Source organism: Phocoena phocoena, chromosome 1, assembly GCF_963924675.1.
Source record: "Phocoena phocoena chromosome 1, mPhoPho1.1, whole genome shotgun sequence".
Taxonomy (NCBI): Eukaryota; Metazoa; Chordata; class Mammalia; order Artiodactyla; family Phocoenidae; genus Phocoena; species Phocoena phocoena.
Window position 1 is genome coordinate 21,204,705 of NC_089219.1, and position 26,623 is coordinate 21,231,327.

Below are 26,623 nucleotides of genomic sequence, written 5' to 3' on the forward strand. Positions count from 1 at the left end.
GAGAGGAATTGTCTCCTGCATCAGCCTTGGGACCGCACAAGGCTGGAACGGGCTCTCTTTTTCAGAGGTGGGACCAGCAGTCTCAGATGGAACTTTCTCCCAACAAACTGAGTGTTCCCAGAGTGTGTGTGTGTGTGGCTGGCTCCCCTCCAGGCCACCCGGTGTAGACTGATTATCTTTTATGCTCTTCCTTCAGGCCGGGAAGCCAAGAGTGAGGAATGTACCACTTCAGCAGCCCCCCAGAGCAGGAAGAAGTAAGGTGAGACTTGGCTCTGGGGTGACCCTGGGGCCCCAGCCTGAAGAGTCCCCAATTAAGGGGCTCTGAGGGAGTCTTGAGGAGGCTCTTAGGAGACTGTGTCGGACTCTGGGGGCAATGGGTGAGGGGAGTGTCCCAGAAGCGACAGGAGGGAGCATTTTACGCGCACATAGGGTGGAAGGTGCGTCCGGGTAACTAATGGCAACTGGGCGGGGTGAGCCCGCGCTGCGGGAGCTCTTCGACGGAGAAAAACTACGACTCCCAGGTTGCTCCAGGCTTAGCCCGGCTTTTCCGCCCGCCCACTGGCTGCCGGTCTGGCGAGCGGCGAAGCGGATTGGCCGCGGCCATGCGGGGCTCCCCGACTAGCAGGTTAGTGGGCGCCGCCGGCAGCAGACGTTGACCAGGAGCGGGGGGTGGAGGGGCCCCTGATCGCCATTCTGGAAACGGCCGGGCGCTGTCTCTGTAGCGTAGCCGCTGGCTGTGAGGCGCGGGGCGGGGGCGGAGACTGCGTGGCGCAGGCGCGGTGCTGGGCTTCTCCTGGGTCCCCAGACAGCTGGAGGAGATAAACAGAGGAGGAGGAGGGAGGGGAGTGCGTGTGTGAGAGCGCGCGAGGGAGTGTGAGTGTGTGTGAGCGCGGGTGTGAGGCGGTGCGCAGGGGCGGGCGGAGGCGCTGTCCGGCCCCGGCCAGGCGCCAGGCAGGGAGCATGGGAAGGGGCTAGAGCTGCCCGGGCCCTCCAGCCCCCTCCCCGGGATCCGCGCCCCCCCTCCGGGGAGAGGGGCCGGGCCCCCCGGACGGACATGGGCTCCTGAAGTTGCGCCGCCACCGGTCCTGGGAAGAGGCCTGACAGGTACGGGTAGCCGCCGCCCCCTGCTCTCCGCTGGCGCCGAGGCGAGGACCGGCTCCGGCAGCCTCGGCACACGGGCCGCCAGCTCTGGGCCGGCCCCAGCCCTGCCGGCCCGGGGGCCTGGACCCGTCCGCCTAAGGGCTCCGGGGTGTCCCGAGAAGGGGCAGGCCTCGCCGGGTCGGAGGGCAGAGTGGGCCGGGGGCGGGGTGGGGACGGAGGGCTGGCAGGGACGTGGAGGGAAGGCTCTGGGAGTTTGGGGAGGCTCTTCCGAGGGAGAGGTGGAAGTCGTCCCATCACGGGACTTTTTTGCGGAGTTTTTGTTTGACATCTGATCTGGCGCGGGTCTCAGGAAGAAGGGGGCAGGTGGAAGTGTCGGGAGGGCAACGTTGACCTGACCTGCTCTCTCTTAGTTTCCATCTGTGTGTGTGTGTGTGTGTGTGTATGTGTGTCCGTCCCCGTGTCCAGTCCAGGCTTCTGGCAGCCGCAGATGCCTTCAGTGGCCCATCCTGGCACCAAACTGAACTCTGCCGAGGTATTTCCACCAGGCGACTGTAGCGCCCGTACAAAGGGCCTTTACTTGGGAACTGGCTATTCAGTACCCACTTCAAAGGGCAAATGGGAAGTGTGGAGTAGGAGAGAGACTGCGACCCAGCAGGATCCAATTCTCGTTGCTGAAAGCTGCAGTGAGACGCCCCCTTGCCAGCCAGGTTGAATTCGCATAGTGCCCTCTGGCTCTCTCTTCTGCAGGTGTACTACTAGGGTCTCTAGAAAAGAGGCATCGGGATTTATGACTAATGTCTAACAACCTAATTTGACTATTTCCTCCAAAGGCCTTTCCTTCTATGACTTTCTTTAACTTCCTGAGGTAGTGGTAAAGCAACTTTAAAAAGTTTTCCTCTCAAGTTAGTGAGTTTAAAAGCCTGGTAGTGTGGATGTAGCTTCCCCATTCTTCCCAAAGATGGGGTGGATGATCAGGGCAAAGTGGCAGTTAAGTCTTCCCTTTTAATAAAGCCTGAAACAGTTTTGAGAAGAAGATTATTATTCTGAGGTCACCTCCTGACTCAAAGGCATTATGAAATCCCCACCTAGGGCACAGGTATGCCCCGTGGCCTCACTAAGCTTTTCTGTACATTGCAGTCCTCCTTGAGTGGCCAGTCTGTGTTCACTAAGTTGAAGGAACTACTAAAGGATATTTTTGGTTTGAATTCTGGCTGCTGCTTCTTTGTAATTATATTTTTAAAGGGATTGAATTGAATCTTGGCTATTGAGCATAGTGATAACCAGATCCTCTATCACAGGCCAAGGAGTAATTAGTAGGGCTCCTTTGGGCCGAGTCTAAGACTAACAATGGATTTTTTCATTGCAGTTTGTTGTATTTCATCGGCAGGTGGGAAACAACCTTTTCTGCCATAGTTTGTGATCATGCTGCTTAATTCTGGAGTCCAGCTGTCCTTCCCTCTTAACCTCTTTGGGGACACTTATGTTCAAGTCACATCCCACTTTGTAGAAGCAGTGCTTTGGGTCAACTCTGAAGAGTAACTGAACAACAATTCATATTTCTGCCTGGGACTCCTTCCCTTGGGGTCACTGAAGGAAAGAGAATATGTATAGTGATTGTGGTGATGGTGTTAACGTTGACGATTTGCCAGTTTTAAAGTTGTGAAACAGCTGACAGTTTTTCTAGCTGGTAAGAACTCATGGGACATCCTATGGAGGGTATTTTCACGCATGTGGGCTTCAGAATCTGGAAGGATACAACTGAAGAAGCCCTCTGCTAAAATCTGTGGCTCTTGAGGGGCCAACTGCTGGGAAGACCCAAAAGTGTGACTTTAATTATTCTTCAATTATTTTTATTTTTCTTCTCTCCTTTTTGAATTAAGGAGTATAGCCCACGTGTGCAGTCCTGGGTCTCAGAGAGGGAGTCATAGACAACGTGTAATGTGGTGATACTTAACCTTTTCTTTTGGGCCACTGGTTTAATGATCCATTCTATTTCCTTTCTTCTTTTATCCTCACCTTTCCAGATTCTCCACTGCATCTTTGGGCTGCCAAACCCATATAATTCTTAGGCTGTGCTTTCTTCTCAGCTGTCTAATAAGCTCTTCAAAAACCCAAGCCCTGACAATTGCCATCAGAAACCAGTCCCTTGGTGTTACATTTAATTCTGGCTAATTTACTTTGAGGGATATTTACTAACTGGAATACATCCTAAAAAGTGACTGACATTTATTGAGGGCCTGGTATATGTCACGCTCTGTGCTAGGTAGTGTTCTTACTTTATCTAATTTAACCTTCATGACTACCATGTGAAGTGAAAGTTTTTCCTATTATACGTATGAAGACACAGGTTCAGAGAGGTAAAATAACTTGCTTAAGGTCACACAGCTAGTAAGTGAAAGGATCAGAATTCAGACCCAGGTCTGTCTCCTCAGGGACTGTGACACTTGAGCAAGGGCTGAAAGGACCAAAGCTAAGAGCCTGGGGGAACACATACTTGAAGAACTGTCTTTGGAAAAGGAACTGGACTTTCTCTGTGTGATTCTGCAAGGCAGCACTAGGATCAAAGGATGGAAATTCCAAGAGGGTAGATGTTGGCTTGACAGGAGAGAATTTGGCTTTCTAAAAACACAATGGGCTGCCTTGTGGGGGAGTGAGTTACCCATCATTGGAGGTATTCAAGCAGAGGCTTTGCCACTTCTTATCAAGGATATGGTAGAGGAGTTCATACTTATGTAGTTAAATTGAACTGAGGTTTTTTTTCAGTATTTTAAACTCTGTTATTATATTAAATTCTTGTCATTTTGATCTGTAAAAATCTAATATGTATTGAATACCTACTTTGTGCCTGGCACTTGCTGAACACTTTTCCTACAATATTTCATTTAATCTTCAGAAGTCCCCTGAGGTAAGTATTATCACTATTTCCACTTTACAAATGAGGAAACTGAGGGTCCAGAAAGTTGAAAAATATGCTGGAGGTTACACAGCTAGTAGTAGTAGGGCTGATATTTGAACCTATGTCTGCACCTTCTTAGCTGTGTAACCTAGAGTAAAGCACATGTTCTCTCTGAGCTATACTTTCCTCATATGTGAAATGAGCACCTACATTACAGTGGGTATATAAGGACTAAATGATGTAATACATGCTTTTCACTAGATCTCATCTTTTGCCCCCAAGAGCCTGGGTTTGGGGGTAAAGGGGTGCCACTTTGGTTTCTTCAGGTTGAATTCAGGCCTGACTGAAACCCTGAGAGTCCTGGGGTTCATTCTTGGTGCTATTAGTAACAGCTGCTGACTCCACAAAGGGCTTTGTGGCATTAGTAACTAATACCTTAAAAACTTGAGGCCTGAATAAGAGGAGTATTCAGCCAACAGGTTGGAGTATTGGAGGCAGTGTCAGAAGCTGTGTGGAAAGAAAATTCTCACCCTATTGTAGAATCAGATTCAGGGATCACTGTTTGCATTTTTATATTTAATGTCTTATTTTAGGGTGAACAAGGTCACAACTGCTAGAGCTGTGACAGAGCGGGATGCCAAGAATAATAACCCTTAATCCTCCCTGTAGCCATCTGGGGAGGTATTAACCCCATTTTCTTGGGGAAGGGAGCAGAGCAGGATCAGTCCTTGCCCAGGTAGCTATCTACAAGCTCTCTAGAGACAGTGTTAGGATCAGGACCTTGGTAAAATTTTGTCCTTGTTCATAACCCCCAGATTCTGTTTTCGGAAAGCATAAAACTGTGCTTATTCCTGAACCTTTTAGAGAGCCTTTATCAGAATGGGAGGCAGGCGTTTCTGGTCAGGGAGCTTCATCAGTTGAGGCCTGAGTGTTTGGGTGCCAGTGGCTTACCTGGTTCCCTCTTGAGTCAGACATCTGGATGTAACACAGCTGCAAATGAATCAGAAAGGAAGCATTTCCAAATTGATTGGCTTAGTTTTCCTTGACCTTTCTGCTAGGAGTAAAGCTAGGGGGCAAAACTTAAAAGGCTCCCCTTGAAAAGGTACTTTGAGTTGTGGCAGGATTTGGAAAGCTGCAAGTTAAAGGCAAAATGCAAGACTGTGGATGCTCTTGAATACATTGAGAAAGGATAGCATTATCAGAATATGCCTCCATTTCTCTTTCTGTTCCCTTCCATTACCTTAAAGTAATTGTGGCCCTAGGAGAAGGCAGATAAATTATCTATGATCACTGAAAAGTAAAGCTCTGAAAACATCAGGAAAATTTTTCACAAAACCCAAATTGCGATACAGAACCATACAGGCAGAGAAGACATCCAGGTGAGTTTTCATCCAGAGCCTCCCACAAGTGAAGCATTTCTTAGGATGGCCTTCCACAGAGAAAGCTTCAGTCAGCCCCATATGGAATCATTTAAGCCAGGAGCCTCAAAGATGGCAGAGAACTTTTCCAAAGATGCTTTGCCGATGGGCTTGTCCTACCATCCACACCTTTCTCAGATGATGTCCTTGTGCCAACTTAGTCCATGACCCTGAAATGCAATCTTTAAATTTGTGTTTGAGACCAGCAGAGTCAAGGTGATTTTGATTCCTTAGCCTAACCCTAAGAAACGGTAAGAGACAAAGTTTCTATTGGGGAAGACTGCTTGGATGTGGTCTGATTAAAGATAATAGTAGTAACTCTTTTTTAGTGGCCAACAGCCTGGGTCCTGGAGTTAAGCTATCTAGTTTGACTCTTCATTTAATTACTGTAACTTTGGGCAAGTTAACTTCTCCATGCCTCAGATCCTTCATCTATAAAATGAGGATAATAGTAGTACCTGTCTCACAGGGCTGTTATGAGGAGTCTGTCAGATAACACTTGTAAAATGTTTAGAATGTTCAATAAATATTATTTACTATGCTCAGTGTCAGGCATTTTACATATGTGGCTCTTCCATTCCTCATCAGTCTGTGAAGGTAGGCTTTATCATCCCTGTTTTGTTTTTTTTTTCCGGTACAAGGGCCTCTCACTGTTGTGGCCTCTCCCGTTGCGGAGCACAGGCTCCGGACGCGCAGGCTCAGCGGCCATGGCTCAGGGGCCCAGCCGCTCCGTGCGTGGCATGTGGAATTTTCCCGGACCGGGGCACAAACCCGTGTCCCCTGCATCGGCAGGCGGACTCTCAACCACTGCGCCACCAGGGAAGCCCAATCCCTGTTTTTCTTTTAATTAATTAATTATTTATTTATTTTTGGCTGCTCCAGGTCTTAGTTGTGGCAAGCGAGATCTTCGTTGCAGCATGTTTAGTTGAGGCATGCGGGATCTTTAGTTCTGGCATGCAGACTCTTAGTTGAGGCAAGCGAGATCTTCGTTGCAGCATGTTTAGTTGAGGCATGCGGGATCTTTAGTTCTGGCATGCAGACTCTTAGTTGAGGCATACATGTGGGATCTAGTTCCCCGACCAGGGATCAAACCTGGGCCCCCTGCATTGGCAGCGTGGAGTCTTACCCATTGGACCACCAGGGAAGTCCCATCATCTCTGTTTTATAGATTGGGAAACTGAGGTTTAGAAATGCTGTCACACAGAAAGTAGGTGGCAGAACTGGATTGAACTTTAGGTCTGTCGGACTCCACAGCCCAACTCTTTTTATTTTATTATACTAGTTCCAATTACCTTTATGCATTGGAAGTGCTTTTTTTTTTTTCCTATAGGATTGCTTCAGTAGGAAAACCATCGCAAATAGAGTGAAGGGAAACTTGCATACATCTTTTGCATAATTCAGAATGTTGAAAGGGGGTCAGCTGTCACTCAATGGGAGCACCTCCCTGCAGTGGTAGGCAGCAAGTCCAGAGGAAAGAGAATACAGATGACTTGGGTTCCATCTCCACTCTACTGCTGCCTAGCAGTGTGTCCTTAGAATTATGGGATAAGGGCATTGGAACGGGTTTTGCAGCTCATCTCAGAGTCTACCTCTCATTTTACAGATGGGTAAATAGGCTGAGGGAATGAAATGTCATACTCAGAGTCACACAGCCAGTTAGAGGCAGATCTTGGCCTGGAGCACAAGACCCTAATCCTGGTTTAGTGCTTCTTCCTCAGTACCACATAGCATTGTGCTTCAGTTCTCCTTTGTTAAATGGGGATGATAATAACTTTCGAGCTTCCTCACAAGATTGTTGTGAGGTTCAAATGAAAAGCATGAACAAAAGCATTCTGATAGGGATAAAATACTGTTTGTATGCAAGGTAGTCATGCTGTTATTCATTCAGCCAGTATTTATTGGTACCTGCTAAGCCCACATCACTCCTTGGGGACCCAGGAGGATCAATAGATGAATCAGATGAAGAGCTGGCCCTCAGGATGCTTTTAGTCTTTTAAGGAAGAGAAGCCACATAAATAACTACTGTTCAAGTTAGGAGACAGATGAAGGAAAGGGTGAGAACTAAATTTTCTTTTCATAAGTTGTCATTTTGAGGTCGAGAAAAGAAGAAGGTGTTTTGGGACTTTTCCTCCTTTACAATTGAGATATAATTTACTTACCATAAAACCTACCCTCTTAATGTGTGCAAATCTACGCTTTTTATTATATTTACAAAGTTGTGCAACCATCACCAATATCTAATTCTGGAACATTTTCATCACCCCCCAAAAGAAACCCATACCCTTTAGCTATCACTGCCTACCCCCAATCATCCCATCTTCTCCCTCAACACTAGACAACCACTGATCTACTTTCTGTCTCTATAGCTTTTTCTATTCTTGACATTTCATATAAATGGATTCATACAATATGTGGCCTTTTGGGACTGGCTTCTTTCCCTTAACACAATGCTTTCAAGTTTCATCCATGTTATGGATGAATCAGTACTTCATTCCTTTTTTCATTCCTTAATTCCTTGATTCAGCATGAATCAGTACTTCATTCCTTTTTATGGAAGAATAATATTCCATATATGGATATACCATATTTTATTTATCCATTGATGGACATTTCAGTTGTTTCTACTTTGGGGATATTATAAACAATGCTGCTATGAGTGTTCATGTACAAGTTTTCATGCGGACATAGGTTTTCATTTCTCTTGGAGTAGATACCTAGGAGTAAAATTTCTGGGTCATATGGTCACTCTAAGTTTAACTTTTTGAGAGGCGGCTTTTCTTAAATGATTTTTTCTTATTGAAAATAATACTGTCACTCACACTTAGTATTTACAGTGTGCCAGTTATCCCATGTAATCCTCACAACAGCCCTGAGGTAGGTACAACCATTATCTCTGTGTAACAGTTGAAAAAACAGCCAGTGTTTCTTGAATTATCATGTGCCAGGTATTGTGCTAAGTGTTTTACAATGCATTACCTCATTAATGCTCCCAATAACCCTGTGAGATAGATATTATTACATATACCTATATAGCAGGTAAAAACAAAAATAAAACCAAAAACCCAGGAGCTTAAAAGTAAACAGTTTGGGGGCTTCCCTGGTGGCGCACTGGTTGAGAGTCCGCCTGCCGATGCAGGGGACACGGGTTCGTGCCCCGGTCTGGGAAGATCCCACATGCCGCGGAGCGGCTAGGCCCGTGAGCCATGGCCGCCGAGCCTGCGCATCCGGAGCCTGTGCTCCGCAACGGGAGAGGCCACAACAGTGAGAGGCCCTTGTACCACACACACACAAAAAAAGTAAACAGTATTGCCCAAGAACGCAACCTAGTGTGTGGTTGAGCCAGATTCAAACTCAAGTTTCTTTCCATCCAAAGCTAGTTTCTAATGACTATTTCCACATTAACACAAAACAATAAAACTTAACAGTAGAATACTTGGAAAATACACAGGAACAGAAAGAAAAATATATCGCCTGTTGTCCTACCAGAGACATGACCACTGGCTAACAATTTTGGTGCATATCCTTCTTGTTATAGCATTACATATGTACATTTTTTGGTTTGTATTTCTTCCCCCAAGGCTGGGATGGCTATATATATGTCTTAAACCTAATTTTTAAACTAAAATGGTTAATGGTTTTTCCATTTCATTAAGCAGTCTTCCATGTTTTGAATGACTCTATAATAGGAAAAAAAGTGGCGTTTTTTGCCGCATCATGAGGCTCGTGGAAACTTCGTTCCCCAACCAGGAATCGAACCCGGTGCCCCGGCAGTAGAAGCGCGGAGTCCTAACCATTGGATGGCCAGGGAATTCCCGGAAAGAAAGATTTTTAAAAGGGCTTTATTAGAGAGAATTCCAAATGTATACAAAGTAGAAGAGTATAATAAACCGCCATGTACTCATCATCCTATCTCAATAACTGTCAACATCCATGGCTAACGGGCCCAGCCGCTCCGCGGCATGTGGGATCTTCCCGGACCGGGGCACGAACCCGTGTCCCCTGAATCGGCAGGCGGACTCTCAACCACTGCGCCACCAGGAAAGCCCCCCATCCTGCCATTCTTGTTTCACCTATACCTCCCCTGCTTTCCACCCACTCATTCTATTTTTTAGGTGAAATTTAGAAACATGAAAACACACTAATCTTGGTTGTATAATTTTAACAAATGGATATACCCATGTGAACATACCTCCAATATCCGTGAAATCATATTCCCATCAATATATAGAGAGCCTTCTATCACTCTAGAAAGTTCTCTGGTGTACTTTTCTTGCCAATCTCCACACACCCAGGCAACATTTCTGATTTTTTTTAAACTATACTTTGCCTGTTTTAGAACTTCATATAGATGGAATCATACAGTATGTACTTTACGTCTGGCTTCTGTTGCTCAGGATCTAAGAGATTCTTCCATGTTGTTGTCTGTATTAGTAGTTCCTTTTTTTTTTTTTTTTCTGTACGTGGGCGTCTCACTGTTGTGGCCTCTCCCGTTGCGGAGCACAGGCTCTGGAAGCGTAGGCTCAGTGGCCATGGCTCACGGACCTAGCCGCTCCGCGGCATGTGGGATCTTCCCGGACCGGGGCACGAACCCGTGTCCCCTGCATCGGCAGGCGGGCTGTCAACCACTGCGCCACCAGGGAATCCCTCCTTTTTTCTTTTATATAATAACTTTGTTGGGATATAATCCGTATGCCATATAATTCATACATTTAAAGTATACAATTCATTGGTTTTTAGTAGACTCAGATGTGCAACGATCACCACAGTCAATTTTAGAACATACTTATCACCTCAAGAAGAAACTCCAAACCACAGTGAAATACGACTTCACATCCACGAAGATGGCTATAATTAAAAAAAAAAAAAAAGTGTTGGTGAGGGTGTGGAGAAAGTGGAACCCTTATACATTGGCTGGTGAGACTGTAAAATGGTGCAGCTACTATGGAAAACCGTTTGGCGATTCCTCAGATAGTTAAACATAGAATTACCATATGACCCGGCAATTCCACTCCTAGGTATATACCCCAAAGAATTGCAAACAAGTACTCAGAGACTTGTACATGAATGTTTATAGCAGCACTATTCACAATAGATGAATGGATAAACACAATGTGGCATAGCAGTGCAATGGAATAGTACTCAACCATAAAAAGGAACGAAGTACTGATACGTGCTGCAACGTGGATGAACCTCAAAACATTATAATACGTGAAAGAGGTCAGACACAAAAAGGCCACAAATTGTAGGATTCCATTTATATGAAAAACCTAGAATAGATAAATCCATAGATACAGAAAGTAAATTAGTAGTTGCCAGGTGCTGGGGGGAGGAGGGAATAGGGAATGACTGCTTAATGGGTATGAGGTTTTCTTTTGGGTTGATGGAAATGTTTTGGAATTAGCTAGAGGGGGTGGTCCCACAACATTGTGAATGTACTAAATATCACTGAATTGTACACTTTAAATGGTTAATTTTACGTTACGTGAGTTTCAATTCAATTAAAAAAAAAGGAAACATATCCTTTAGTTATCACCCCTCTACCTCCTGTCCCCTCCAGCCCCAAGAAATCACAAATGTACTTTCTATTTCTATAGATTTGCCTATTCTGGACTTTTTATATAAATGGACTTATATGATATGTGGGCTTCTTTCACTTAGCATAATGTCTTCAAGTTTCATCCATGTTGTAGACATGTCTCAGTACTTCATTCCTTTTTCTGGCCAAATAACATTTGATTGTATGGATAAACCACCTTTTGTTTATCCATTGATCAGTTGATGGACATTTTGGTGGTTTTTACCTGTTACCTATTGTGAATAATGTTACTATGTGCATTCTTGTACACGTTTTCTTATGGAGTTTCTTTGTTTTGTTTTGTTTTGTTTTGCTTACTGGTACGCAGGCCTCTCACTGTTGTGGCCTCTCCCGTTGCGGAGCACAGGCTCCGGACGCGCAGGCTCGGCAGCCAGGGTTCACGGGCCCATCCGCTCCGCGGCATGTGGGATCTTCCCAGACGGGGGTACGAACCCGTGTGCCCTGCATCGGCAGGCGGTCTCTCAACCACTGCGCCACCAGGAACGCCCGAGTTTCTTTGTTTTTAACAAAGTCACTTTTTTTTCCTCCTGACCTTGCATTTCAAAGCTAGCAGAGGTGATAAAGACATCCTATTCTCTGTGTCCCACCATCTGCAGTGGAATCCTGAGTGTCAGCTTTGTTTCTCTGGTAGGGAATGAAATATGGAAGAAATGTTGTAACCATGCCAGTGAGTATAGATGACAGGAGTTATCAGGTCTTAGTAGAATTCAGGTTTGGTGGAAGTCTATTAAGCACCTACCACGATCCAGGTATATATTTTGTACTTTCATATATATTTCATCATTTATTCCTTACAAAGATCCATTGAAGTAGGTTAGTATCCCTATTTTACAAATGAGGAAATTGAAACTCAGAAACATTAAGTAACTTGCACAACTACGGAGCTGAAATTCAGGCCCAGGTGCCTAAGTATTTCAAGTCTGCTTCTCTTTCTGCTGCGTTAGCCAGAGCCTAAACAAGGACTATGGCACACCTGAAATGGGTGGTTCCTCATGTTTGTTTGGATATTACCAATTCAATCCTTGGTTCTAGATGAGTAATCTTCTCCAGATGTACTTTCTTCTAGGGTTTGTTAACCTTAGGCTCTTATATTACTGGTACCCTTTTCATTTTGAAGTACGAGATTAATTCCTCCACATTTAACTGTTAGTTGAATTTTATTAGCTTCCTTTGTAACTATACAAAGATGTGCCCATTGAAGAAAGTTTCCCAGTAGCCTAAGTTAAAAGTTTGTGGTTAATCATTACAAAAATGCAAATCAAAACTACAATGAGACATCATCTCACACCGGTCAGAATGGCCATCATCAAAAAATCTAGAAATAATAAATGCTGGAGAGGGTGTGGAGAAAAAGGAACATTCTTGCACTGTTGGTGGGAATGTAAATTGAATGGAGAACAGTATGGAGGTTCCTTAAAAAACTAAAAATAGGACTACCATACGACCCAGCAATCCCACTACTGGGCATATGCCCTGAGAAAACCATAATTCAAAGAGTTATGTACCAAAATGTTCATTGCAGCTCTGTTTACAGTAGCCAGGACATGGAAGCAACCTAAGTGTCCATCAACAGATGAATGGATAAAGAAGATGTGGCACATATATACAATGGAATATTACTCAGCCATAAAAAGAAACGTAATTGAGTTATTTGTAGTGAGATGGATGGACCTAGAGTCTGTCATACAGAGTGAAGTGAGTCAGAAAGAGAAAAACTACCGTATGCTAACATATATATATGGAATCTAAGAAAGAAAGAAAAAGGTCATGAAGAACCTAGCGGCAAGATGGGAATAAAGACACAGACCTACTAGAGAATGGACTTGAGGATATGGGGAGGGGGAAGGGTGGGCTGTGACAAAGTGAGAGAGTGGCATGGACATATATACACAACTAAAATAGATAGCTAGTGGGAGGTAGCCGCATAGCACAGGGAGATCAGCTCGGTGCTTTGTGACCACCTGGAGGGGTGGGATAGGGAGGGTGGGAGGGAGGGAGATGCAAGAGGGAAGAGATATGGGAACATATGTATAACTGATTCACTTTGTTATAAAGCAGAAACTAACACACCATTGTAACACAATTATACTCCAATAAAGATGTTAAAAAAAAAAGTTTGTGGAAGGGATGGTGTTAAGTTCTAGGCATTTTAGAGCTCTGGGAATAGAATACCTTTTAGAAGGTGTAACATCTGCATAGCAGCTCATATTTTCTTTATAACATTAAATCAGGGCTTCCCTGGTGGCACAGTAGTTGAGAGTGCGCCTGCTGATGCAGGGGGCACGGGTTCGTACCCCCGTCTGGGAAGATCCCACATGCCGTGGAGCGGCTGGGCCCGTGAGCCATGGCCGCTGAGCCTGCGTGTCCGGAGCCTGTGCTCTGCAAAACATTAAATCATATCTTTTCCTTTGTGCCTTAGGTATTTTTATATTTCTCATATTCCTGACTCCTAGAAGCTGGCTTCCTTCTTCCTCTTTTCCATTTAGTATCAGCTAGAGTTTGCCTGCAATATCCTGAATTACAAGTAAATGCCATTCCTAAACCTTTGTATTCTAGCTAGAGGAAGTTTTTATTGAGCTTTCACGTTCTGCCAGCAAATTAGCCCTCAGTGTTATTAGAGCTTTAAGTGTGAAAATCAGGGTTTATTCATTAACTGTGCTATCCTTAGGATGAAGAAGATACATTAAAAGTTGCTTGTTGTCTGGGAATTCCCTGGTGCTCCAGTGGTTAGGACTCGGCACTTTCACTGTGGTGGCCAGGGTTCAATTCCTGGTTGGGAAACTAAGATCCCGCAAGGCATGTGACTCAGCCAAAAAAAAAGTTGCTTGTGGTCTGTTAAAGTCCTTATTCTTCATTATTGACTTCCCAGTTGTCTGTCTAGCTCTACTGTTATATGTTTAGTTTGTTTCCCCTACTGTCATTTTTGTGCTCTCTTCTAAGATGTATGAATAAATGAGTATAAATAAAATTTAATTTATTATTCCATGTTGTTCCTTCTGAATTTACTGTCCTAGCTATTCATTTTGGTCATTTGGTTAAATTAGCCTTTTTCAGTCCCTCTTTGGAGCTCTGATTACAGTAGCCTTGGTGCCATTGATATACAATTAATGACAACTATATTGTGTGCTCTTGAAGAGTCGGGTCTGTGTTCGGCTTGTTCTTTGCTGTATTTTCAAAGTTTAGCATAGTGCCTGGCAAAATAGGCATTGAAATTTTTACCTTATGGATTCCTTTTTTTTTTTTTTTTTTTTTTTTTTAATTTGGCTGCATCAGGTCTTAGTTGAGGCATGCGAACTCTTCCTTGTGGCATGCGAACTTTCAGTTGCGGCATGTGGGATCCAGTTCCCTGACCAGGGATTGAACCCGGGCCCCCTGCATTGGGAGCACAGAGTCTTGGCCACTGGACCACCAGGGAAGTCCCCACCTTATGGATTCTTGAAGTCACTTATTTCTGTCTTTTTGCCCCTCAGCAGAACTGACTGAGCATTATGTAATTTGCATACTGCACCAGAGATAGAAATCCCCTTGATGTAGTCTTTTCTAGTGTTTAATCATATATAATATATATAACTTCCTTTTGCCAATTCCAGTCTTTCATTCGTATCATTTCATATTTATGAGTTCTTTATAGAATTGACTATTTCCTAACCTTCCTTAAAATAATGCTTTTAAAATTTGACCATGGGGCTTCCCTGGTGGCGCAGTGGTTGAGAGTCCGCCTGCCGATGCAGGGGACACAGGTTTGTGCCCCGGTCCGGGAGGATCCCACATGCCGCGGAGCAGCTGGGCCCATGAGCCATGGCCACTGAGCCTGCGCGTCCGCAGCCTCTGCTCCGCAGAGGGAGAGGCCACAACGGTAAGAGGCCCAAGTACCGCAAGAAAAAAAAAAAAATTTTTGACCATGATTAAATCTAATATTCAAATAACTTTAATTTATTGCTCTGATTATTTGTATTTGAGAGACTTTGGACTGAAGTATGAAACTAGTTATGCCCCCTGTATATTTGAGCGTATTTCTCTCCTGAGGTGAGCCTTTTAAATAATCTCTGCTTAGAAGTGTTTCCAGTTATGCTTGCCTGCCTCTAAAAGTTTGTGGAAAGGCACTGTTGCCCTTAAGAGAGGAGAGGGTGGGCTGTGCTCCAGAATGAGCCATCTTCCAGTGTGCTATCATTTCTTCTCAGGATGGGAATGGAAATGTTTACCAAAATACCAACTGAGCAGTAGTTGTGTTAAATTTGACATTTGGGGTTTTAAACCTCTGCCTACCAGTCTGATATTGTTTTAAATCCCAGTTTCCATTTTATCATTTACCTGAATTGTAGTGGTTTTTGCTAGCCTGGTTTCTCTGCTTTTACCTCCCTTGTTCCTTTTAGTATTTCCAAGCCACACACCAATATTAGCGAAAGTCCCTTGCCTTTGTTTTTTTATTTTTTTCTTTTATGTTTGGCCTCGCCATGCGGCTTGTGGGATCTTAGTTCCCCCACCAGGAATTGAACCCGTGCCCTCAGCAGTGAAAGCGCCGAGTCCTAACCGCTGGACTGCCAAGGAATTCCCTAAAGTCCCTTGCCTTTGATTCTTTGCTTTCTTAGTATAGGTACTATATCTTTCATCTCATTATTCCCTTGTGTCAAGCACAGTGCTTGGTGCTTGGTAAAAACTCAGTTTATGTTTTAAGAAAAATAATGAATGAGTAGTGACAAATTAGTTGGCTCTTTTGGGGATTCTCGTAGTGATCATTACTCTAGGAAATTACATACTGTAGTAATTTATTCATATATACTTAGTAATTAAGAGTATCCATACAGTTCTAGGTTTGAGTCCCAGCTCCACCTCCAGTTTACTAGCTGTGTGACATTGTGGAAATTGTCTCACATCTATGACTCTATTTCTTCATCTATAAAACGATAGTAGCATCTACCATACAAGCTTTTTGAACTAATCTTAGCACTAGTTGTCTCTCTCCTCAGAAGTGTATCCCCCTAGTTCTTCGCGATTTCTTGTCATTCACGGTTCAGCTTAAATGTCATCTTCTCAGAGGGCCCCTCTGTATCAGGCAGGATTTGTAGTTGTAAGCAACAGAAACCAATTCTGAAAGGATATTAGGGAAACTCACAAAATATCAGAGACGGCCACAGAGCAGGCTTGAAGAATGGGCTGCAACAAGGGAAACTGGTTAGCATCCAGGACCCACAGCCAGAATGATTCACGGAACCAGTCCATGAGGTCACTGCTGCCACTTATATAGCTTACACCACCGCCAGCTGACTGGACCTTAATGGCAATTATAGCACCTCTTCCTGCCAGCATGGACTTTCCATGATCCTCTGATTCGTTGACAGCAGATCCCAATTAAGGTCTGGGGCTCATGTGTCTGTTGGCATAGCCTGGGCCATATGCACACACTGCAGGTGTAAGGGAGCCTCAGAAAGAGAATCTTGACTCCACCATTCTCACTTCATAGTGAGAGGGCGCTCTGCCTCCCGCCAGACTCGTTAGATGGGGAGTTCCCAAAATACAGGAAGGGAGTTCACGTGCTGAGCAGCCAGAAAACTCCAAAATACACTATATCTTCTTTGACTTCAAGTCTAAAAGTAGCCCATCAATCACTCTCTGATCAACTTGTTTTATTTTCATCATAGCTCTTTTCACTACTGGATATCTTCTTATTTTATTTGTATTATTATTTGTTATCTATCCCCTCCTGCTAGAATATAGGTACCATGAGCGTAAGGAACTTGCCTATTTTGTTCACTGCTGTATCTCCTGGACCCGGAATAGTACCTGGCATATAGTAGAAGCTTCTTGTGTTCACCTGTTAAATGAATAAATTAATGAATGAATAAATATAAAGCACTTAGCACAATTCCTGGTACATAGTAAGTACATAATATTTGGCAACTTACTATTTCTTAGCAGATAAAAGTATTTATATTCTTTTCAAAATAAAATTAAAGAAAAAACTTTATACTTACATTATTTTATTTGACCTTCTCAGTAATCTTCCAAGGAAAAGGTGTTGGGAGTAAAAAATGAGCCTTTTTCTGGTGAAGCATGCATGGCCCATTCAGTGTTTGTACCAATGCTTCCTGTGCCTGTGAGTCACAGGAATGAGGGCTTACTTAGAGAGATTAAGAGACCTGACCAAGGCCACATCACTGGCCTTACTTTTTTTTTTTTTTTTTTTGCGGTACGCGGGCCTCTCACTGTTGTGGCCTCTCCCGTTGCACAGCACAGGCTCCGGACGCGCAGGCTCAGCGGCCATGGCTCACGGGCCCAGCCACTCCGCGGCACGTGGGATCTTCCTGGACCAGGGCACAAACCCGTGTCCCCTGCATCAGCAGGCGAACCCTCAACCACTGCACTACCAGGGAAGCCCACTGGTCTTACTTTATATCAGATATACTCACTGACTTTGGTGTTTTCCATTGTAATAAGCCTCACCCCATATTATTGGTGATTGTGGGGCAATTACTGTTATTGTTTTGGCTTTGACCATTATATCACAGATCAGAGCCATAAACACAATTGCAGGCCAATGCTTAATTTATGTCAGTTTGTTCAAATTCATAATTTTAATTTGATGGCCAAGGGCCCCTGGAAAAGCTATTGTGGAATTGTAGTTTTCAGATGGCATCCCTGGATGTTCTTGGTGCTTGTAGGTTTTGTGAGCCTAAATAGTGCCAGTGACTTCCATATATCCCTGTTAATGCTCCCTAAGATGCAATGCTGGGTGACTTCCACACTGTAAGGGAAGGTTCTTGCCCTTTTAAGAGCTTTTAATCCCAAAATAGACCATGGAGGCATAAGCCCTAAAGAACTCGAGCTGAATGGGAACATCTAATCAGGCAGCAAGTTTTTTATAGTCCCACTGTGTGCCTAGCACTAAAGGAAAAAAAAATCTGAGATAACATAGTGTTTATAAATAGAGTCTCCTTTTGTGGTTAAATGCCAAAAGGGAAGGAAGGCGTCTGCTCACAGCTCAGGTGGAGAAGGTTTGGTTTTCGGAGGGTGTGCTAGGAATCTGCAGGAGGCCAGCTGGAGGAAAGCCGGGGCCAGGAGATCCAGAAGTGGCCTCGGGAGGTCCTGTTGACTTGGGAGGGTTAGCAGGCCTGATGAGCCTTACGAGCCATCATTAGAGGGCCATCATGGAGAAGGAAGACTAGACCTCCTGTGTGACTTCAGAGATAGAAACAGGACCAAAAGGTGGACATAACAGGAGGCAGAACTTTCTTTTAAAACATAGTGGTTTAAAATGTAAAATAGATAGCTAGTGGGAAGCAGCCGCATAGTACAGGGAGATCAGCGGTGCTTTGTGACCACCTAGAGGGATAGGGAGGGTGGGAGGGAGGGAGACGCAAGAGGGAAGAGATATGGGGGTATATGTATATGTATAACTGACTCACTTTGTTATAAAGCAGAAACTAACACACCATCGTAAAGCAATTATACTCCAATAAAGATGTTCAAAAAAAACCCCCAAAAACAGTGGTTTATTTTTTTCTCTAGTGGTTTTTTTTTCTGATTGTAAAATAAAATTAATGTGCTTTTATAGAAAAAATTTGAAAACATCAAAAAGTAGAAGGAAAAAAATCAGTCATACTATTTATTATCCAAAGATGGCAATTGTTATTTTTTATATTTCCTTTTTTAAACATAGCTGTGATAATAGTGTTTACTGCAAAAGCAAAATATAAACATTTGACGTGATGTAAGCATTTTTCCTTCATAAGTAGCATTTCTAATGCTACATAATATCATATGGCTATACATTATTTAGCCACTCCTCTATCATTGCAAACTTGGGTGGTTTTATTTTTTTTGCTTTTACAAACTCGGTGATGAATATGTTTCAGTATGGAACTTTTTTATTTCTCATATTTTGTGCTTTCTTATGGCAAATTATCAGAAATGAGATGACTAGGTCTTTCTAACAGAGTTGTATAATAAAGGAATAGTTTGCTTAAGAAGTTCTGAGTCTGAAAGCCTACATATCAGGGTATTGAAGAAGGATTTCTTTATGTTGGACATGGTCACCATTACATTTCCTGTCCGCTCTTTGATTCTGTGACTCTGTTAGAGGGTTGAATGTTCTGTTTGTGATACTGATTTGGCTTTGGGGAGAGCCAGGCTGAAGGTCAAGGATTTTGAAGCATAATTAAAAGTTTCAGACTGGTTGCCACAGATGCATACTAAGCAAGTGAAACTTGACATCTTTCTTGCTGTATGCCTTGTTCTTACTTTGGGATGTGCTTCCGTCTTCCTTCATACTCATATCCACACACACACACCCATTTTCTAGAGAAGCACACATGACTGACTCCTTTAGTGTTTGTTCCAGTACTTCCTGTGGCTGTGAATCCTTGTCTCTCCACCCCCCAACCCCCTTCACCCTCCAGAGGTTCTTCAACACTATGGAGCAGGGCCAGCACACCATGTCATAAATCACAGGCAATAGCCAGTTTACTGGGTGGGCTGGTGGGCTATTTTAGGGGTGGAATCAGGGCCCTGAAGCCACCTTACTCCATCCTCCAAGGTTTGATGATTTTTTTCCCCCAGGTAATTAAATGTGTGTCTTGTGGACCTGGGCTTGGCTGGAATGCTCAAGGGTCCTGAAGATCCTTCTATAGCTTCCTTCTGTTGAATCCATTAAGAGAAGATGGCAAAAGTCAACATAACTAGAGACCTCATCTGTAGGCAGATAAAGGTAAGCAACCCAGACCTATGAACCAGAGCATGAGGTCCTTTTTCCCCACAGATTCATGTTATAGCTGAATAAACTGAGGACTAGAGTCTGTGACTTGCCATTAACTAATTAATGGCAGACACAGGACTAGAACCAAGGTCTCTTGACTCTGGTCTTCTTTTATCCAAGAACATGGAATCATGGAGACTCTGCTATCCAAGCACTTGTACCTGGGCTGCTGAGATTGATGGAGTCTGGTGGAGGAGGGGAGCATGTATGTGCACATCTGTGGAGGAGGCGGGGGGTGCAGCAGAAGTAAATAGAGCTTCTTCACGTTGCTCTGGCTGCTCAGCTGTACATATAACAGAACCTGGGGGAGTCTTAATCCCAGTTTAGCTTAGACTCTTTCTTCTCTTCTTTGAGGGTCTCCTATACCAAAGCCTGCACCTTTTCTCTGCAGTTTGTACCTGGAAGACACTCCAATACTGTGAGATGAATAGATGACTGGGCAGTCAAGCTCATTTAGTGAGGTAGCCCAGGCTTTGTCAGGGAAGCCCTCAGTAAAGGAGCACGGGGGTTCAATGGAGGAGATTCAACCAAGACAAGATGTGCTTTTGAAGTAAGAAGCCCAGGCTGGGCTCAGGGGCTTAATCTCACCACTGCCCTAATTAACTACCTATAAGACTTTAGTCACTTTGCCTTTCTGTGCCTCAGTTTTCTGTTGTTAAATGATAATAATGTCTGTCTGCCTGCAGGCTGATCTTGAGAATGAAATCCGAAAGAACCTGAGAAAGTTCTTTGTAAAGGTTAAGCGCCAAAAATCTTTTAAAAATTAAGTGGCATGCAGCATAAGCTGTGGTCACCATCCAGAAGGATTGGTGACACTTATGCCTTTACATGAGCCATGTACCTCGTGCACGTTAGTCTGTGTTTTGTATATTTTCCCCTGCATCCCTGAATCCTTTTGCAGCTTTGTCCATTTGTGGGGGGTTTTGTGTGTGATTTCATTAGACTGGGTGGCCCCAAGGGCAAGGACCAGTTCCTAGAGGCACAGAATCATAGAATTGGAGGGACCATGCAAGTTATTTTTCTCCTTTATATATACCCCACAATATGTGTCCTAAAGATGATGCCCACCTTCTCTAACCTATGTATGGAAACATTCCCTATTTGTTGTTTCAATTTTTTTTTTTTTTTGGTAACCCAACAATTACAACTTAGTGCTTAATTATATCCTCTCTTCTATCGATATTATTCTCTAATCCCTGCCCAAGTATACTGTAAGCTCCTGCAGGCCAATTTCTTGTTCTCTTTTCTAGCTCCTGTGGGGCCCAGCACAATGCTGCATATGTAATAGGAACATAGTAAATCATGTTAAATCGAATCAATGAATCTATGAGTTTGTTTCTGTTCCCCAGGAGCGGGGTGCCCTGAGCTTTGAGCGGCGCTACCATGTCACTGACCCCTTTATCAGACGGCTGGGCCTGGAAGCAGAGCTGCAGGTAAGAGATCCAATTTGCACCCTAGATGCAGATGACTGGCTCTCCATTCTCTGCCTGCAGAGAATCCTCTTTGCACTATTCAAGGCATAAACAGTTTTTCTCTGCAGGTCATACCTGAAGGTTACTTCTCCTTTACAGCGGTTTTATTAGGCACATAAATCTGAATCAAGATTAGTGATTGACATGGTCACACAGAAATTGTTTTATTGTCATATTATTTCCTTTGTGCTTGGAAAAAGACTATTGAATTTCATACCACTGTTTTTACTATTGGCTTGGACAGTAAAGATTCTTACCTTTGTATAGGAATTTAGAGTTTACAAAGTGTTTTCACACACACACACACTTGCATTTTAGCTTCAAAGAAATGCTGTGGGTGGTATATAGGAAATAGGTATTTAAAAAAAGGTTTAGAAAAACCAAGCACCTTGTCCAATGTTGTCCTGTCCAATCCAGGGGGAGTCAGGCCTACTGTCCAGATGTTCAGCTTTTTAGTTCTGTCTGACACAGAAACGCTCCCCAATGTTAGCTCCATTCCCTTTCCTTCCTCAGAACTGTGTTTTGAATCCAACTTTTAGCTGTCCTCTCCAACTAAGTGTCATCTGCAGGTTGAATAAGAATTCTCTTTGGTTCCTTCACGTTAATGTTTGTAAGTAATTGTGTTGATCTTAGAAAAAGACTAGAAAGAAATTCATTGCCTACTAACAGTGTTATCTCGAGTTAATGAAATTATAGATGATTGTTATTGCTTTCTTTTCATTATAAACTTTTATCCGTTATAAAATATAACTACATTAATAGTAATATGGAAAAGATAAGTAAAAATTACTTGTTATTCCCCCCTCCCTAGTATAATTACTATGTATATACTTCCTTTTATCTTTTGCATATTTTTACATAATTGTAATCATACTTTACATTGAATTTTGTATCTTTTTTATAATAATCCTCTTCTCCATGTTACCAAGTGGTATTCACAACTTTCACTTAAAATTTTTTTTCTGATTATATAAGTAGTAACTATCATAGTAGAAAATATGGAATCGACAGAAAAATATAGAGAAGAAAACAAAATCACTTTTAATTCTACCATCCAGAGATAAACATTGTTAATGTTTGGTATATTACTTTCATGTATTATGAAGCAGAATGCTAGTTAAGAGATGGGCATTAGAGCTGAATAAATTTAGTTTCAAGACCTATCTTCTCTACAGCTATATAGCCTTGTTCAAGTTACCCTTAGTTTCCTGATCTGTAAAATGGATCAATAACTGAGAATTGTTGTGATGATTAAATGAGATGATTTTTGAAGTGCTTAATACAATGCCTGGATCATATAGCTAGTTCAGTAAATAACAATTATTATTATGTCTTCCAGTTTTTTTCATGCTTATGTAATTTTTTTCTGCAGAGTGGAGCTCATACCATTTACACAGTTTGATAAACCCTTTTATACTTTTATGTCATTATTGTTTCCCCATACCTCTAAAAAGTCTTTGAAAACATGATTTTGTAAATATATTGTATTATTTATCCTTTACTCTATTTTTTTGAATTTCTTTCCATATTTCCTTGAAACATAAAGTGCATCCCTTTAGTGCAGTTGGAGGTGGGGCATGGAAGGTTTTACCTCCAAGGGGACATTTGGCAATGTCCAAACAGTTTTGGCTATGAAAACTGAAAGGGCACTACTGGCATATAATGAATAGAGTATAGGGATGCTGCTAAACATTCTACAGTCATAGTACAACAAAGAATGTGCAACAAAGAATTATGCAGTGCCCAATGCCAATAACGCCGAGGTTGAGAAACCCTGCTCTGGTGGATGCTGAGTGGACAGTTGAAGGCTGGTCTTCTCCTTTTAGCTGTGCCTCCACCCAACCCATATTGTCTCTACTATCTCTTCCTGGTTTTATAACTTTGTCCACAACAGACTTGGAAACCTCTGTGAACACAAAACAGGATTCTAGCTATTATTTCCAAAGATTTGGCACTCAAATACAAAAATATGTTAAGGTGGATGCACTGTCTGAATTTGCACTTGGCTGAAGGCCACCTTAGCCGGGACCTACGGTAACAGTGCACAGTATGAAGGAATGCCCACAGGTTTAGGTGTTAAAACAAAGACCTAGTTTGGACTTCCCTGGTGGTGCAGTGGTTAAGAATCCGCCTGCCAATGCACAGGACCCAGGTTCGAGCCCTGGTCTAGGAAGATCCCACATGCCGTGGAGCATCTAAGCCCATGTGCCACAACTACTGAGCCTGTGTTTTAGAGCCCATGAGCCACAACTACTGAGCCCATGCACGTAGAGCCCACGCTCCGCGATAAGAGAAGCCATTGCATTGAGAAGCCCGCGCACCAGTATGAAGAGTAACCCCCACTCGCCACAACTAGAGAAAGCCCGTGTGCAGCAACAAAGACCCAACAGAGACCTAGTTTAAATCCCAGCTTTGCCACCTGTGAGGCTTAGAGAAGTGAGAGCAGATGGAAAGAAGACTGGGAGAAAAATAGGTTTGTGAGAGAATCGGGGTTGGACCTGTAAAGTTTGAAAGCCTGTTGGATAGCTTTGTGGAGATGTCAGGTGGGCAGTTGATGGTCCTAATCAGGGGAGAGCTCTGGACTATAGGGAGAAATCCGGAGACTTCAGCGATCCATGGAGCCTTAGAGAACAGGGTCCAAGACCTAGCTCTGGAGGTACTCCAGCTTTCAGAAATTGATTACAAGCTAAGGAGATAAAAAAAGTTAACCACGAAAGAGAGTCAGTGAAGTAGAATGGAAACAAAACCAGGAGAGTGTAAGGAGAGTATTTCAAGAAAAGAGTGGTCAGTTCTACTCAATGCTTCTGAGAGGTTGAATAAGTGAGGACAAAACAGTGACTGTGATCTTGACTAGAGCAGTTTTATTGGAGTGGTGAGAATAGATACTAAATTGGAGGGGTTGAGAAGTGAATTGGAGGTGAAGGAGTACGACAGCAAGTAGACAACTCTCTATTTTAAAAAAATTTTTTAGAGAATTCCCTGGCAGTCCAGTGTTTAAGACTCGGCGCTTTCACTGCATGGGCCTGGGTTTGATCCCTGGTTGGGAAACTAAGATCTCACAAGCCACACGGTGTAAGAAAAAAATAAAAACTTTTTTAAAGAGGGTGATGAAAATTTATTTAGTCAGTTATTACAAACTTTTCCCCTAGATGAAAGGAAAGATAGGATGTAAGCAGTAAAAAGGGTAAACTGTTGCAGGAAGGGGGACCCCTTTCCAGGGCTCAAGATTGGGGTCTTATCTAACACTCAGGAATGAATTGTCCAAGGAGACACACATGCTGACAAAGCAAGAGACTTTGTATTGGGAAGGGGTGCCTGGGTGGAGAGCAGTAGGGTAAGGGAACCCAGGAGAACTGCTCTGCCACGTGGCTCACAGTCTCAGGTTTTATGGTGTTGGGTTAGTTTCCAGGTTGTCTCTGGCCAATCATTCTGACTCAGGGTCCTTCCTGGTGGTGTGAGCATCACTCAGGCAAGATGGGTTCCAGTGTGAAGGATTCTGGGAGGTTGGTAGGACATATGGACTGGCGTCTCCTCTCTCCTTTTGACTTCTGAATTCTTCCGGTTGGTGGTAGCTTGTTCCATGTTCTTTACCAGGATCTCCTGCTGTAAGATAACTCATGCAGCTGGTTACTATTGCCCCTGGCCAGGGTGGGTGGTTTTGGTCAGTGATTCCCCTAACAAAACTGTAAAAGATATCTTCTCTTGCTTTTCTACATCTACTTCTCACCTTTCTTTCTTCAGCTAACTACCTGGGCAGCTGACTTGCACAGATGTATCAATAGTCTCTCTTGTCATCTATCTTCTTGTTGGCTTTAACCAATGAGGAATCATTTCAGGAGATTGGAAGAAGAAGGACAGCTTTTTTTATTCCCCTCGCTGCCATCCTTCAGAATCACTTTATTTTGGTTTTGTTTTTGTTTTTGTTTTCCAGCTTTATTGAGTTGTGTAGACAGTTCTTGAAAGACCTCGTTTACAAAAGGAAGCAGAGAAATGGGGCAGTAGCTGGAGGGGCCTTTGGGATCAAAGGAGGGATTTGTAAGAATGGGAAGAGGGCTTCCCTGGTGGCGCAGTGGTTGAGAGTTTGCCTGCCGATGCAGGGGACACGGGTTCGTGCCCCAGTCCGGGAAGATCCCATATGCCACGGCGGCTGGGCCCGTGAGAGGCCCGCATACCGCAAAAAAAAAAAAAAAAAAAAACAACGGGAAGAAATACTAGAGGTTGTTTGTATGTTGATGAGAGAGAAGGTGGTTGCTGATAAAGGATTAGGACAGAATAACTGAAGGAACCACATCTTAGGGAAGGTTGGAGGGGATAGGATTTAGAGTTGAAGCAGAGGGCTTGACCTTTGATAAGTGCGAAAACATTTCTATCATTGTTACAGGGTCCAGTGGGTTTGGCAAAAAAAGAAGCATAGACTGGGATAAAAACTGGAAAGTCATTGTAATAGTCTGTAGTAGCAGTTCTCAAAGTGTGGTCTGCAGACCCCTGGGGATCCCCATGACCTCTTCAAGGGAATTCATGAGGTCAAAACTACTTTCATAGTAATACTAAGACATTATTTGCAAAACAAAACTAAAAAAAAAAAACAACTAATTCATTTAAAAATTTGCGAAAAAAAGTGGTAAAACTACTGTCATTTTAGCGTGAATCAAGGCAAGTAGCATCAAAGTCATTGAATTATTTACCCCATGCATTTGCAGTGACCCCCCCAAAAAAAAAGCCAGTCTTACTTAAAATGTCCTTGATTTTTACATCAATAAAATAATACAATAAAACTTATTAATTTAAAATTTCAACCCTTAAATACAGATCTCTTCAGTATTCTTTATTATGAGGTGGGAAGAATCCATAAAGTACTGCTGCTGCGTACTGAACTCTGGTGGTTTTCTTGAGGAAAAGCAGTTGTTCAATTGTTTTGAGTTGCAAGCTCAACTGGACATTTTTTTCATGGAACACCATCTGAAAGAATGGCTAGCAGATGAAAACTGGTTATTCAATTATGGGTATTTGGCAGACATTTTCTCTGAAATGAATGAAGTAAACTATCACTTCAAGAAGAACAACTGACAGTATTTGTTGCCAAGGATAAAATTTGAGCTTTAAAGCAAAGGAAAAAAAAAAAAAGAATATAGGAAAACTTGTATCTGCCACCATGAGCTTGATAGCCTCTCAGTACTTCTTAAAAGTCTTTTTGATGAGATCTGTAGTGATATTAACAAATGTCAACTTTATTTTGTTGTTCAAATTCAGTGAGTCCTGTTTTTTTTTAAATAAATTTATTTATTTATTTTTGGCCGCATTAGGTCTTCGTTGCTACACGCGGGTTTTCTTTAGTTGCATCCAGCGGGGGCTACTCTTCGCTGTGGTGCGTGGGCTTCTCATTGCAGT

General features: G+C 43.1%; 1 protein-coding gene across 3 annotated transcripts in view; it reads left to right on the forward strand.

The window, feature by feature from the left end:
• The first annotated feature begins 889 nt into the window (after positions 1-889).
• Positions 890-26,623, forward strand: part of WDTC1 (WD and tetratricopeptide repeats 1) — a 70,665-nt gene continuing 44,931 nt past the window's right edge. For 2 of the 3 annotated variants that reach the window (XM_065877474.1, XM_065877485.1), the window contains exons 1-2: positions 19,668-19,715; positions 21,113-21,196. In XM_065877474.1, the coding sequence (XP_065733546.1) occupies positions 19,668-19,715; positions 21,113-21,196 (132 nt within the window). Of the gene's footprint in view, positions 1,105-19,567; positions 19,716-21,112; positions 21,197-26,623 lie in introns of those variants that run through there. The other variant, XM_065877464.1, reaches the window with a different exon arrangement.